The sequence below is a fragment of the Vigna radiata genome, chromosome 8 (genome assembly GCF_000741045.1).
Source record: "Vigna radiata var. radiata cultivar VC1973A chromosome 8, Vradiata_ver6, whole genome shotgun sequence".
Taxonomy (NCBI): Eukaryota; Viridiplantae; Streptophyta; class Magnoliopsida; order Fabales; family Fabaceae; genus Vigna; species Vigna radiata.
Window position 1 is genome coordinate 23,272,364 of NC_028358.1, and position 13,980 is coordinate 23,286,343.

General features: G+C 31.7%; 1 protein-coding gene across 1 annotated transcript; it reads left to right on the forward strand.

The window, feature by feature from the left end:
- Positions 1-9,521: 9,521 nt before the first annotated feature.
- LOC106771006 (protein CUP-SHAPED COTYLEDON 3) lies at positions 9,522-13,762 on the forward strand. The gene is made up of 3 exons (XM_014656882.2): positions 9,522-9,998; positions 12,723-12,988; positions 13,277-13,762. Exons 1-3 carry the CDS (start codon positions 9,830-9,832, stop codon positions 13,730-13,732), a joined length of 891 nt encoding a protein of 296 aa, XP_014512368.1. The 5' UTR covers positions 9,522-9,829; the 3' UTR covers positions 13,733-13,762.
- Positions 13,763-13,980: the final 218 nt, after the last annotated feature.

Genomic DNA, 13,980 nt, shown 5'->3' on the forward strand with positions numbered 1-13,980 from the left:
ACAAAAAATATTTCATCACCAAGGATGTTACATTCAATGAACAAGAATCCTTTTATCCAAGCTCTCGGCTTCAGGGGGAGAAACAAAATCATGTTGAACCCTCAATCTTGTCCTCAGTTTTCCCAACACCCATACCCTTGCCAACAACCGAACCATCTCAAATTTCACGTCAGTTTGACACTGCCAGTCCAATCACCACGAGTCTGTCAATTCCAATTATCCTAAACACGAGTCAGTCGAGTATCCCAAACACGAGTCAATGTCCAGCAGAAGAAGATAGAGCTCGATCACATATTCAATCTGAGTTCTTGGCTTCTGACACTGAGCAACATGAAGAGCAACCAGGTACTATTAATTCATCTCAAGTTCCTATGTTTAATGATGCTAATGTGGATCTCCCAATTGCACTATGAAAACAATCTAGATCATGCGACCCTTATTGGATGGAGGACTACATATATTATGGAAATTTGTCAGATAGCCACCATGCATTTGTATCCTCTCTTGATGCAATCCAAATTCCACAATCCATTGAAGAAGCTCTTAGCGTCACTGAATGGAAGCAAGTCGTACATGTTGAGATGAAGGCTCTGGAAAAGAACAACACATGGGAGTTAACAACTCTTCCTCCGGGTAAGAAAGTTGTGGGTTGTCGATGGTTGTTTACGATAAAGCATAATGCAGACGGAACTGTGGATAGATTAAAAGCAAGATTGGTGGCAAAGGGGTACACTCAATCCTATGGTCTAGACTATAGTGAGACATTTGCCCCCGTAGCAAAACTTAATATGATCCGTATCATACTTTCTCTTGCAGCAAATTTAGATTGGCCATTACATCAATTTGATGTGAAAAATGCCTTCCTCAACGGTGATTTGGAAGAAGAAGTATTCATGTGTATTCCTCCCGGGCTTACTACTCAACAAAATCAAGGCAAAGTGTGTAGACTCAGAAAGTCATTATACGGGTTGAAGCAATCTCCTAGGGCATGGTTTGACAAGTTCACTAAAGTCTTAAAACAAAACCACTACAGTTAAAGTCTAGCCGACCACACATTGTTTACTAAACACTCATCATTTGGGAAGTGCACCATCCTGAGTGTGTATGTAGACGACATTGTAATCACGGGAGATGATGTCGAGGACATAGTTCGGCTTAAGACTCTTCTTGCTGCAGAATTTGAGATTAAAGATCTCGGTCAACTACGATACTTCTTGGGAATGGAAGTTGCTCGCTCTAAGCAAGGTATTTCGGTNTCTCAGAGGAAATATACAATGGATCTACTCAAGGAGACAGGTATGATCGATTGCAAACCTATTGATACCCCTATGGACCCCAATCATAAACTGTATAGCCAAACAACGGAAGCCAGAGTTGATCGAACACGTTATCAAAAGCTTGTTGGAAAGCTCATATATTTGGCTCACACTAGACCTGACATTGGGTTTGCTGTAAGTATGGTGAGTCGTTTCATGAACAACCCATCTGAGACTCACATGGAGGCTGTTATGCGAATTATGAGGTATTTGAAATTAGCCCCGGGCTTGGGTTTGTTATTTAGAAAGTCTGACAGTCGGAGAGTTGAAGTGTTCACTGATGCTGATTGGGCTAGTTCTCCAATTAATAGGAAATCAACCTTAGGTATGTGCACCTTTGTCTGGGGATTGTGGAATTCATATATTGTTGGGTGATATGAAGATATCAATTAGTGGACCGATTAAGCTGAATTGTGACAATCAATCTACACTAAGCATCACCAAAGATCCAGTACAACATGATCGTACCAAACATATCGAGATAGACAGACACTTCATCAATGATCACATTGAGAGCAAGCAGATTTCGCTAAATTTTGTGTCTTCAAAACACCAAGTTGCTGATGTGCTTACCAAGCCACTTTCACGCGTGAACTTCATTGATATGACAAACAAGTTTAATCTAGTTAACATCTATGATCAAGCTTGAGGGAGAGTGTTGGAAAATAAAGGTCTAGGTTCAACGTATCAAGGTTCAACGTGAAAATCTCTCATTTAATGTTGATTACTATCGCATTTAATGTTGATTGCTAATTTGTTGTGATTAGATTAGATTTGTTACTGTTATTGTTCTTTCCTAATTATATGCTCTGATTTGTAACAACTCTTAAAGTTAAGGAAGAACTATGTATTATAAAATAGTACAATACATTGAATAAAATAAGAGATGATTTTATCTCAAAATATATTTCTTCGATAAATTGTACATATAATTCGAAAATTTTCTTATCAATTATCAATCATATATTCTAAAAGTATAATTATTGATATTAGTTAGTAAATAAAATCATTAGCTTTTAGGAAAATTCTACAGCTAACTCTTATAAGACCTTCCCAAGTTTTCATGCCGTCGCCATCATAACAATATTTATAATATATGTCATAAAATTAAATTAAAATCTCTTATTATATATAATTCCAATAATAGAGTGGGAAAAGTTTAAAAAATTATCATTATTCCTTCAACTACTTTTAATAATTATTTTTGAGATTTTTTTAATAATATAACTATTTTTTATTTTTTTAGAATATAATTTTAAGCGAGTTACAATAATAAGAGTTTATATATATATATATATATATATATATATATATATATATATATATATATATATATATATATATATATATTATATTTTGACCTTCGCTCTTTATAATCATTATACAATAAACCCATTTAAGATTATTGATCTCAAACACAGAAAACTTCATCTAAATTTGAGAATGTACTAGTAAACACAACGATGAAGTTTGTGTGTTGGTTTGGTGTTACAAATAATTATAAATCTTGGTACACTATTCTATATATAATTCATTCTACCCGAGTGACATAAATGAATCATTGGTGGTAGAATTTTCCAAATTGACTATTCAAAGTTTAAAAATGAAAAGCTCAATGTATGTACTAATAATGATTTGCTGGGCCATGTGTGTATATATGTTGGTAGAGATAGATAAGACGTACGTCTTAAATAATTGGCACTACCACAGTTTCCTGATGTAATAGATATCCATGGAGTAAGTGAGGTTAAGCATGTTCCTATAGGTTAAAGGCCATATACTCTACTTTCCATTATTATTATTATACTTTTGAATTTGTGGGTTAATTTTTAGTATAACTATACAATAAAACAAACAAATAAAATTCAAACACTCATTATTTTAAAATTTAAATTAAAAATGTTGAAAATCAGTCTAAATTCTACATTAAATAAAAATAAAATAGTTGAATATCTTATAAAATAAAAATTAATATAAATTTACTATTTTAAGAATTTAGGTTCCAAATTGTATAAAATTTATATGAATTAAACTCTCGATCTTACTAATGTTGTTTATGTTCACAAATGATATTAACAGTTTTAGTTTGAAAGATATTTATCAATAATATCATTCTATAATTCATTTTAGTGATAGATGTAAATAATATATGGGTTAAATATGTTTTTAGTCCCTATACTTTGGAACGATTTTGGTTTTAATCCCTCTTTCAAACTAAGATACAATTTAGTCCTTCAATTTTAAAAAACTTTGGTTTTAGTCTTTTTTACCAAATTTTTTTAACTTTATTTTCTGTTTCAAACACGTTTCATTATAGCATTTGGATTGTTTACATTGTTTGATACATTTTTGCTTCAATACAACTGAGAAACGCATTTGAAACAGCAAATAAAGTTAAAAGAAATTAATAAAAAAGACTAAAACCAGAGTTTTTTAAAGTTGAAGGACTAAATTGTATCTTAATTTGAAAGAGAGGCTAAAACTAAAATCGTTAGACTAAAAACATATTTAACCCATAATATATAATATATTGAGTAACATGTAAAAATTTTTCTGACAAGACATTTAAGACAAACATCTCCCGGTTAAAATTACTTGTACATTGATATTATTAAGTCGTAATTTATTGTCAATAAATCCTTAAAATATCCAACGACATGTAACCATGTGGCAGCCGCAAAATTTGGGAAGCTGCCACGAAACGGAACTTGAAGTACTTGTAATTAGAACTACTACTTTTGCAGAGCCACTCAACCCTACTCCACCACCTTCACCATTCACTTTTTTTCATACACAAATTACATCCACTTGTCTCCTTAAGATGCATGCAACGTCACCTACCTCTCTTTTTCTGCATTTCTTAATCATCACATTTATATACAACTTACAAATTTTCTTTCACGTATCGCTACTTTATTTTCTTATCATAACTAATCATTGCTTTATTTTACTAACACAAAAGATGTTCACGAAAAATTATCCAAATTATTTCAAACACGCGCTCATTTTAGCATGCATACAATATTTTCAGCTTATTTATTAATATTAATTCTATGAATTTTTCACCAATAATATATCCACATGCATGCAACTATTTGTATTTATACATGATGACAATCTGACGGTTGGTGCTCGTTTATTTTTTTTCAAAATTTTATTAGGGTTATAAGGTTGAGAATCTAGGCGACGATATAGTGTTGTGGGTGCGTGGAATAGTCAATACTAGCTATCTAGCCTCTCTGATTAAATTAACTAGCACTACCACATGATTGTACCATTAATTTCAACACCGAAAAATATCAGTAGCACATATTTATGTTAAAACTATAAAATTATACGAATCTCCTTTTTTGTTTAATAAATCTTACTCTTCATTTTATAATTTTAATCCACAGGAGAGAGAGAGAGAGAGAGTATGTTGTTAAACCTCTTCTTTTAGTCACTTAATTAACTAATCTCACATTTTAATTAGATTTAATAAACAGTAAATGATTGACAAGTTTCATTATTAAATATGATCTGCGTGTTATTTCTTAATGATACCCAATCATATTCGAGGTTTGTATACGTGACTGATGATGCTTATACTTGTAGAAATCAATTTCCTGCATTTTCAAGTTATCAGAAGAATCTTTGATGTTGTTTCGTTGTGTGTCTATACATACATACATATATATATATATATATATATATATATATATATATATATATATATATANTATATATATATATATATATATATATATAGTATTTTCAAATGGCCAATACCAATATATAAAAACTGAAAAAGACATAAAGTTCTTAATCGTGGGTCTGACGAATCGCTTATCCAATTAAGAGAGCCATCGATCTGATTCACATAATAATAAGTTTTTTTTTTTTTTTTTGTGCTGTGAGAAAAATTCCTTATGATGGTGGATTTCCTTACAATGTTGCTAAACTAATAAAAGGCAAGCTACAATAGCCTTTGACAAAGGGTTTATAGCTAAAGATTCTAAATCTAGCATTATCATAGAAGATGGTAATTAAGAAGGATTTAATTAAATAGATACGTATGTAAAATTAATTAAAGTTGATTCTACTTTATTAACTTTGTTTCTTGTTATTTACCACATAATTCGTGGAAAATTTTGAGTGGGTCAATCAATTTGGAAAAAGGAATGTTAATTCGTATTTTTCAATTTGGGGTAAATATACAAACATCAGCTTGCACTTTTAAAGCATTTTTTATTTGTTTTGTTTTTATATACATGGATTTGTTTGTGAGAAATAACATGGTTGATAAACCATAGAGAGCTTTTATGGAAGTGCAGAGAATAGCAAGCATAACAAAAGACAATGTAAAAGGAAGAAGTGTTACATGTGACTGTGTTGAATTCTAAATCGGATTTTGGCTTGATTCTTATAAAAGAAAGCAAGTTATACTTTGATGACGATAATGTTGGGTAAAAGTAATGGCCAGTTATGCACTCAGCATCTAATCAAGAAAACAGCAAAATTTTCAAAAAGCGCGTTATGTAAAGTGAACAGATACTCATCTTTCCAAAAGAGCCCTGTGTAATAGAACTGCAAAAGATGCCCATATTTATGCTTAAAGTTTTCCAAGAAACGTTATCTTATAATAATATATTATTCATTCTGCTTCACCACAATCTTGAATCCGATTAATTGCTATCAATCGTTCTTTTCTATTGTCAAATAACTTATTCTATATCAGTTAATGCTCGTTAATCTGGGAAATTTCAGATCCAGGATCCACTTCTCACCAAAGTAGGCTAAATTTCTGGAGGTTCCAAAAATCTTCTAACCCAATCATCCCAATATTACTTAAATTTAGTTTTTGATAAAATAATTCTTATATAATTTTCATCAAACGAAATTCCTGATTCAACAAATATTTATTATTGTATTTAATTTATATCAATTAGTAGAGACACCTTTGGAATCAATAAAAGCTTGAAACACCCGCACTTACATTCCAGGAAGTATCAATATCTTTTTATATATCAATGGAACGGTATCGATACCTTTATATATTTTGATCCAATAAAATAATTATTCAAACATTAAAATTTATTCGTGGATAATTTGTTATTTTAACTCCATGATTGAAAAAGTTGACGACTGTTTTATTTATAGAAATTCATATGTAACAAACAACGTAAATGAAATAGCCCGAAACTGAAAAAAAAAATAATGTAAAGATCTTAAACAAAAATAACCGACGTTATCATCACTATATTACAAGTTCAGGTGATTATAATTTATTGATTAAAAATTACTAAACTTTAAAATGTGGAGGTGGGGTAGAATTCGTTAAAAAACATATTATAATTTGTTCTAGATAGAATGAAAGATGCATGAGAGAACATTTTGTTAATTTATTAATTAATTAGTAACTGTATATTTCAATAAAGTAACCAGCTGAAAACAGTAAAAGGGTTTTCTTGTGAAGCAATTCTTTGGATAATCATTGAAATGAGTTTTTGAAAATGCTAAAATAAAATAATATTTGTGATGTGAATATATATGCACCCACCATCACGAAATAAAATAATTAGGCCGAGATGAAAATCTGGGAGTGCCACGAGTTAGCTTTATGTGTGAAAAGCCACTGTTATTGTCTGAAAAAAAAGAAAAAAGCTTGAGACAAGAATTGGATTGATAAATTATATGAACTATAATGATTATTATGGGATAAAACAATTTTAAGTGCGAGTATAATAATAAAAATTGTATATTAATTAATTAATCAAGTATAAGGGAAAAGAAGAGACTTAAAAGAGAGAGATTGGAAAATAAATTATTGGCCCTGAAAGAGAGGAGAGGAATATGAAGCCGTCACTCATTCTCCAACATCGATCTTCCTCTCTTTCACCTAACAAAGTTCCATCCTTAGACAAAAACCCTAACCTTCACAATCATTTCTATCCTTCACTAGGGATACTCTTAATAATAATATAATTATAATAATAATAATAATAATAATCTTATTTTATAATAATCTTTTACGTCAAGCCCTACTAAATTAATGACGTGTACCTTCAACATGTGGTACTACTACTCCATCATTTAGCTTTCAAGGAAAATAACACATCTCGTTAATTAACAACAAATCCATGTTACTCCTAATAAACACTCTTTTCACTTTGCGTAATACTTCTACCCGAACTCTATTATTTCAAAAACTATGTGTTCCATTCCTCTATTACCTATTATTACAGTTTAATCTGCATTATTCATTCCTTCATTAATTTCCATAGTTATCTCGTTAATCATTAATCTAATTATCATTTTGTCAATAAATAAATAAATAAATAAATATATTTATCCACGCCCAGTTTAATCCTAGATTACATGGCACTGTTTCTCCGACAGGATCATATATATTTCATGATTAATGCCTTAGTTCCCCTTTCAATAACCGTCTCTGTTATGTCCCCACCAAACTTCATCTTTGGGACCACTCAGTTCCCATTTCTTGCAATGGCAAAAAAGGTTCATATATATCATCTCATTAAAAAAAATTGAAAAGTGACCAATTTTACAAGTAATCCTGGTGTTTTATATTCCCCGTAGTTTTAATTAATACAAAACATATACGTACATGATCATACTATGTTTTTTCTCCTTTCGTCACATTCCTTCATACATCTATTATTTCCCTCCAAACCTCAATTAATTAAGACAAGTTAAATCATCAGAAACTGAGATGTATATACACATATACTAATAATTAATAATTGCTTGTAAACAGTGGAATTGAAGGTATCTTTTGATTTAAGTATGTGTATGATCAAATAGTTGAAGAAAAGATGGTGAGGGACCCAAGTTGAGTCATCATCTGCCATATATACTCCCTTCGTTATCATAATTTATTTATATGATACACGCTGTGACAAATACCATTTTTGTCCGCATCTATATTATTATTGCTCCTGCTAGCATAGCACCCCCATCACTCAGAAAGAAATAAAAAATTATTTTTTTTTTAAAAAAAAAAATAGAAATTAAAATCCAGATAAACTAGAAAAGGAACATGGCCTTATAATTAGGTTCTGAGCGGACCCCAGATGAAAGACAAATCTGGTGCCCCACAGCACGCACATCCTTCCAAACTCTTATTCAGTGATCCAAAATGGAACATATGGGACTTCCAAGTTCATGATTGGCATTAAATTCTAATTCCAGCTATCCATACATGAATTATTTGATGTGTTTTTTTCTCGGAGCTGTCCATGTTCTTCTATCTACACTGTTCAATAGGGTTAATCAAATGCTTCCAGTGTTCACAGTCTCTCATACATATGGCATGGTATGTGATTTCTGTGTGTTCGCTAACCTATCCATAAAACAAAACAGATAGAGCCACCTTGTCCTTTGCCAAGTGGAACAGAGTTTTTTAATGTGCGCCATGGAGAAAGATTCTGCATGCAAAAAGAGTGCCACGCAAAAGTACTGGAAGGAAAAAAACGAAAAACGTGATTTTGGGATGATCCACAAGTAATTTCCTTTGTTCAATGCACTCTAATTAAATATATTTAGTGCACCATTAGTTAATCAATTAAAGATAAACAAAACAGGAAAAGTGTTGGACTTATTACCAATGAGGTCTCGTTGCTTGACATTTCTGGCCGAAACTTCTCTAACCAGATGCAACCAAAGTTGATCCATTAAAACGTCATTAAGGAAAAGTAATTGAAAATGATTATCAGAATAGCCATGTCATTCCATGGATAGATACAAAAATACGGTACGACTACAAAATCATTCTCCTCCTTCAAGTTACATGAAAGTAGATTAATTATAGATGCGCCTTTATGTAAATTTTAAGGTAATTAAAAGAAAAAGTAAGATATATACAAAAAGAAAATAAATGTGTTGGTTTATTTTCTTGAAAGTACATAAAAACACGTTTTCTTCTTTCTTCTTGCGGAAGATATACAATGGGGAAGAAAATAAAAATAAAATAAAAGGTTAATAATGCAAACAAAAGGGGTATTTTGGAGGGTTTCTCTAATAATTTTACAAGGTGTCTTTCTCCTTTCTTTTCTTTTTCCCGTATTTGTTGCAGAAAATTAATCAATCATTCCTCTTTTATTAGTTATTAGATGCTTTCTTGTAACTTTGGTATTTCTTGAAACTTCTTACTATATTTCTCACCAGTTACACAAGCATGTTCGTGCCTGAACAGTGTAGTAAAGAAATTTTATATGGCAAAGTCTCTTATCATCCTAACTATATATATATATATACGCCATACCAACCTTTCTGCCATAATACCTTAATATTTCAAATATCCAGAGGGAGTAACCTCTCAATTTAAAGCTTGAATTATATTCTTGATTTTTCACATTTCTATATCCACCTCTACCATATATATCCACAAATCTCTTTTCATCTAAACTTTCAAAAATATCTATATTAGATTTCCCTCTTTCTTTCTCTCTCCGCCTTTTGCACATTTTGCTCTGCCTTCATCATTCACTTCCGAAAACAACACTACCAAATTCATGGGTCTTAGAGACATCGGGGCTTCACTGCCCCCAGGGTTTCGCTTTTATCCCAGTGATGAGGAGTTGGTCCTTCATTACCTCTACAAAAAAGTCACAAATGAGGAAATTCTAAAGGGTACCCTGATGGAAATTGACTTGCACACATGCGAGCCATGGCAACTTCCAGGTATAAATCATATATATATATAGATATATATTAAATCATCCTTGCTTGATCTAGTTAATTTACACGATTCTTGAAAAATCTTGGTTTTGTTCTACATGCATGGAGTTATGTGATTGTATTAGTAGAATCATCACAATGTTTACTTCACATTCACTAACGAGAGGCTATAGTTCACCTTGCTTGCTCATAAACATGGTGTTTCTAGCTTCAGTTCTGACTAAAAATCTGTTCAAGGCTTTTTGTTTTTTTTTTTTTCTTAACAAATACGATCAAAACAATTCAAGAAATTAACATAGTTGTTGGAGGAGCATGTCTGGAGTATATAGCAATAACAAAGTAGCAGATCTTTGCCTCGAGAAGAGGCAAAACTGAGAAGACAACAAAACTGAATGGATAAGAGTTTGAGGAGGGTGTGTTACAGTTATGTTATTCGAGTAATAGTTTATTCAGTTCTTCAATGATTAAGGCAGCGACAACTCGATAAATATTGTCTCTGTCAGTATATAAATAATCATTTCTGTTCTTTATAGGAATAAATAATCTATCACAACTTGATTTCAGTATTCAAATGCATCATTAACTTGTTTTTCAAAATTTTTAAAACTATTTTACATATTCTTTGAACTGTATATACCCAAGGAGATGGGTGTGAAATCATCTTTTCTTGAAAAACATATGACTATGTGTGCCTTTATAATTGCTTTTGTCCTTTTGAAGTTTGTACATAGTTGTTTTTTGCTGTAAGCGCGTCACAAGCACGTTCAATTTTTATATCGTAGATAAATCTATATGAAGATCATAACGAAGACTTTTGTCTGCCTGCTGTGCAGATTCTATATTCCTTTTTCTTTAATCCTATTTATTCCCTTACAAGCCATTTCCCATCATTGTCCATTTCCACGGTTAATTAATTCTTCCACAGTACAATAAACAGTGTTTTTCATCACTCAGATAATTATTATTTTTGTCTTTTTTGTACTTTTTACACCAAGATAATGTACCCTTTTGAAGTACAAGTACAATTAATACTCTACTTCTTTTTTGTCCCTCGGTTATTTTGGGAAATCTGTTTTTGGTTTCAAAACAAATGTGATTTACATGCATGTCCCATATCTATACATGAGGGTCCTTCTCATGTGTAAATATCGTCTCTATTGCATGGTTAGTTACACCACCACCAGCAAAACCGTTGAGACCAAACATTGTTCGCTGCTCTGCATGAATGCCTATAAATCACAGATGCACATGCACCACATATTATTTGTTTCATATTCAAATGTTTTGGCTTCTTGCTCATCATTAGGCCCTCGATTAGATAAATATAACTATAGCAACATTCATTTAGTACTTCTATGATGTTGTAATTAAAGCAAAATAAATCGACCACTTTTAAAACAAAAAAAACAATGCACTAATTACAGCTAGGGAAATCATATTATTTATCAATCGAATACTATATATTATACTTTTCGTGTTTGCTTCTATATAATTTAACATACTGTGTGTTTGGTTTTTCTCATCTTTCACCCGATCATGTGTTCCAAAGTAAAGTTTACCGAGAAATAAGAAAACATTACTAATTAAATCTCTGCTTACAGCCAATGCAACTAATTTTTTTATCAGCAAAGAATTTTATATATAGATGTGTGTGTGTGTGTGTGTGAAGAATTCATGCCCTCTACATGGACTGATTGATCTAATTCATGCTTGTATAATAATCATTTGAATTATACACGCATATATAGATAATTAACGTTTGGAATATATATTCTCTAGAAAAATAATTGTTTTCTAAAATCTCTCCATGTTGTTCAGAAAATAAATAAATGATTATTTTTTCATAATAAAACAAAGAAAGCCTCTGTATATTCGTTAAAATAATTCAATTATCTATTGCATTGATATCATGTTTTTTATTTTTAATTCAAACAAAAACGATAGATTCTAAACATTTTAAGGTTAGAGATTAACTAGTTTACGAAAGAGAAAACATGTTAAGTGTATAGGTTTTCTAGTCTATGGGAGAGTAAAATATTTTTAGTATATAGATTGACAAACTAATTGATTTAAGAATATTCGAAAACATTGAATTCGTATCTCTGATCATTTCACTTTTCTTGGCCATGATTATTTACTATTTAAGCGACTATGTCTCTTGTCAAGATTCTTATGCATATTATAAAATTTTAAAATAAAATAATTCGTATGATGAATATAAGTACATAATATAATGGTGAGTGAATACACTAAAAAAAAGATTACAGCACCTTTTAGTTATAAAGGACTGGTGCTTGTTGTTTTTACGTAATCACATAGTCCACAAATTCATGTGAAGTAAAAAGGGGTAAAAAGAAGGTAAAAAGTAGTGTGAGAAACCTCACAGGCTACGCAATCACATATACATGGTATAATTAAGCAAACTAAAACTACGTGTTTAGGTAATGTTTATCTGATTGGATTGAAAATTGAAAATGGTATGTATGTGATTTATGCTAGGTGACATGTGATGGTGATTAAACAGAAGACCTAATTATTATGGTGATAATACTAATAATTATATTTGTTGGAGACAATATTAATTGTACATAATGATAGTACATATCTATCTATATATCTATAAACCTATGCATTTTGATGGAATTATATATACCTACCTTAGTCATGCTTTGTCCATTTGCTACCAAAAACTGACCCATCATGTGTTCATGCATGCGTGCTCTACAGAGGTGGCTAAGCTTAACGCAAACGAATGGTACTTCTTCAGCTTTCGTGACCGAAAATATGCAACCGGCTACCGAACAAATCGTGCAACGACATCTGGCTATTGGAAAGCCACGGGAAAGGATCGTACGGTTTTTGACCCCTCCACGCGTGAGGTTGTAGGGATGAGGAAGACTTTGGTGTTCTACAGGAACAGGGCCCCGAATGGCATCAAAACGGGTTGGATCATGCACGAGTTTCGCTTGGAGACGCCACATATGCCCCCTAAGGTTCGTTTTCGTTTTCACACCTCTCCTATAATACATGCCTCCATTTTCAAACGTCTAATTACACACACTTAATCAAGATTAGGGCATGGGAAGCTAATGATTGTAGTTTAGTTTTGAATTAAGATTTAACAAGGTTGTATGAATAATGAAAAGGGTTGTGTTGATATAAAAGGATTGAATTTGATAAAATAGAATATATTCGTTAATAGAAGGTTGTCTTTTGCGCGTGATAAAGATTGTTTAAGCGTGTGTTTTCGGTAATTAGGTGAAAATTGTTGTTGATTGCAGGAGGACTGGGTTTTGTGTAGAGTGTTTCACAAAGGCAAAGCAGACAACAGTGCCAAACTCAACTCACAAGTCATGTATGAGAACACAGTTCCATCCCTAACTCTGGCTTCGTCATCTCCAACCAACCAAACCATTGGGTATAACCAACTTCCCCATTTCTCATCCTCAATCACACCCCATCATAATCATTACCATCATCATCATCATCATCATCATCAAAATCAAACCCAAACCCAAACCCAAAACAACAACTCCTTCATGGGTCTCCTTCACTTTTCTAGGGAAACAAATGCAAACTCTAGCATCATCACTCAGATAAGTCCCAAATGTGATGATGGGTATGGGTTTCTATGGGACATGGAGATCGAAGAAAATAGCTTCCATGATGGCGTGGCCTCCAACATGGTCGACGGAATGAGATTCGAGGTTGATAATAATAGTGTGGTCTTGTTATGAAAAAGCAGGAAAAAAAAAAAGTTATATCTGTACATAATATATATATATATATATATATATATATATATATATATATATATATATATATATATATATATATACCTATAAATGGTGCTTCATATATCGTAAGTTACGGAAAATTGTTAGTGTGATGTGATAATGGTGTTTAGCTTTAGGGGGCAAGTCACGTGATTGGATTGGGATCGGTTGTTCCATGGTTGGGGCCACTATTCAAGTGTCATATACCA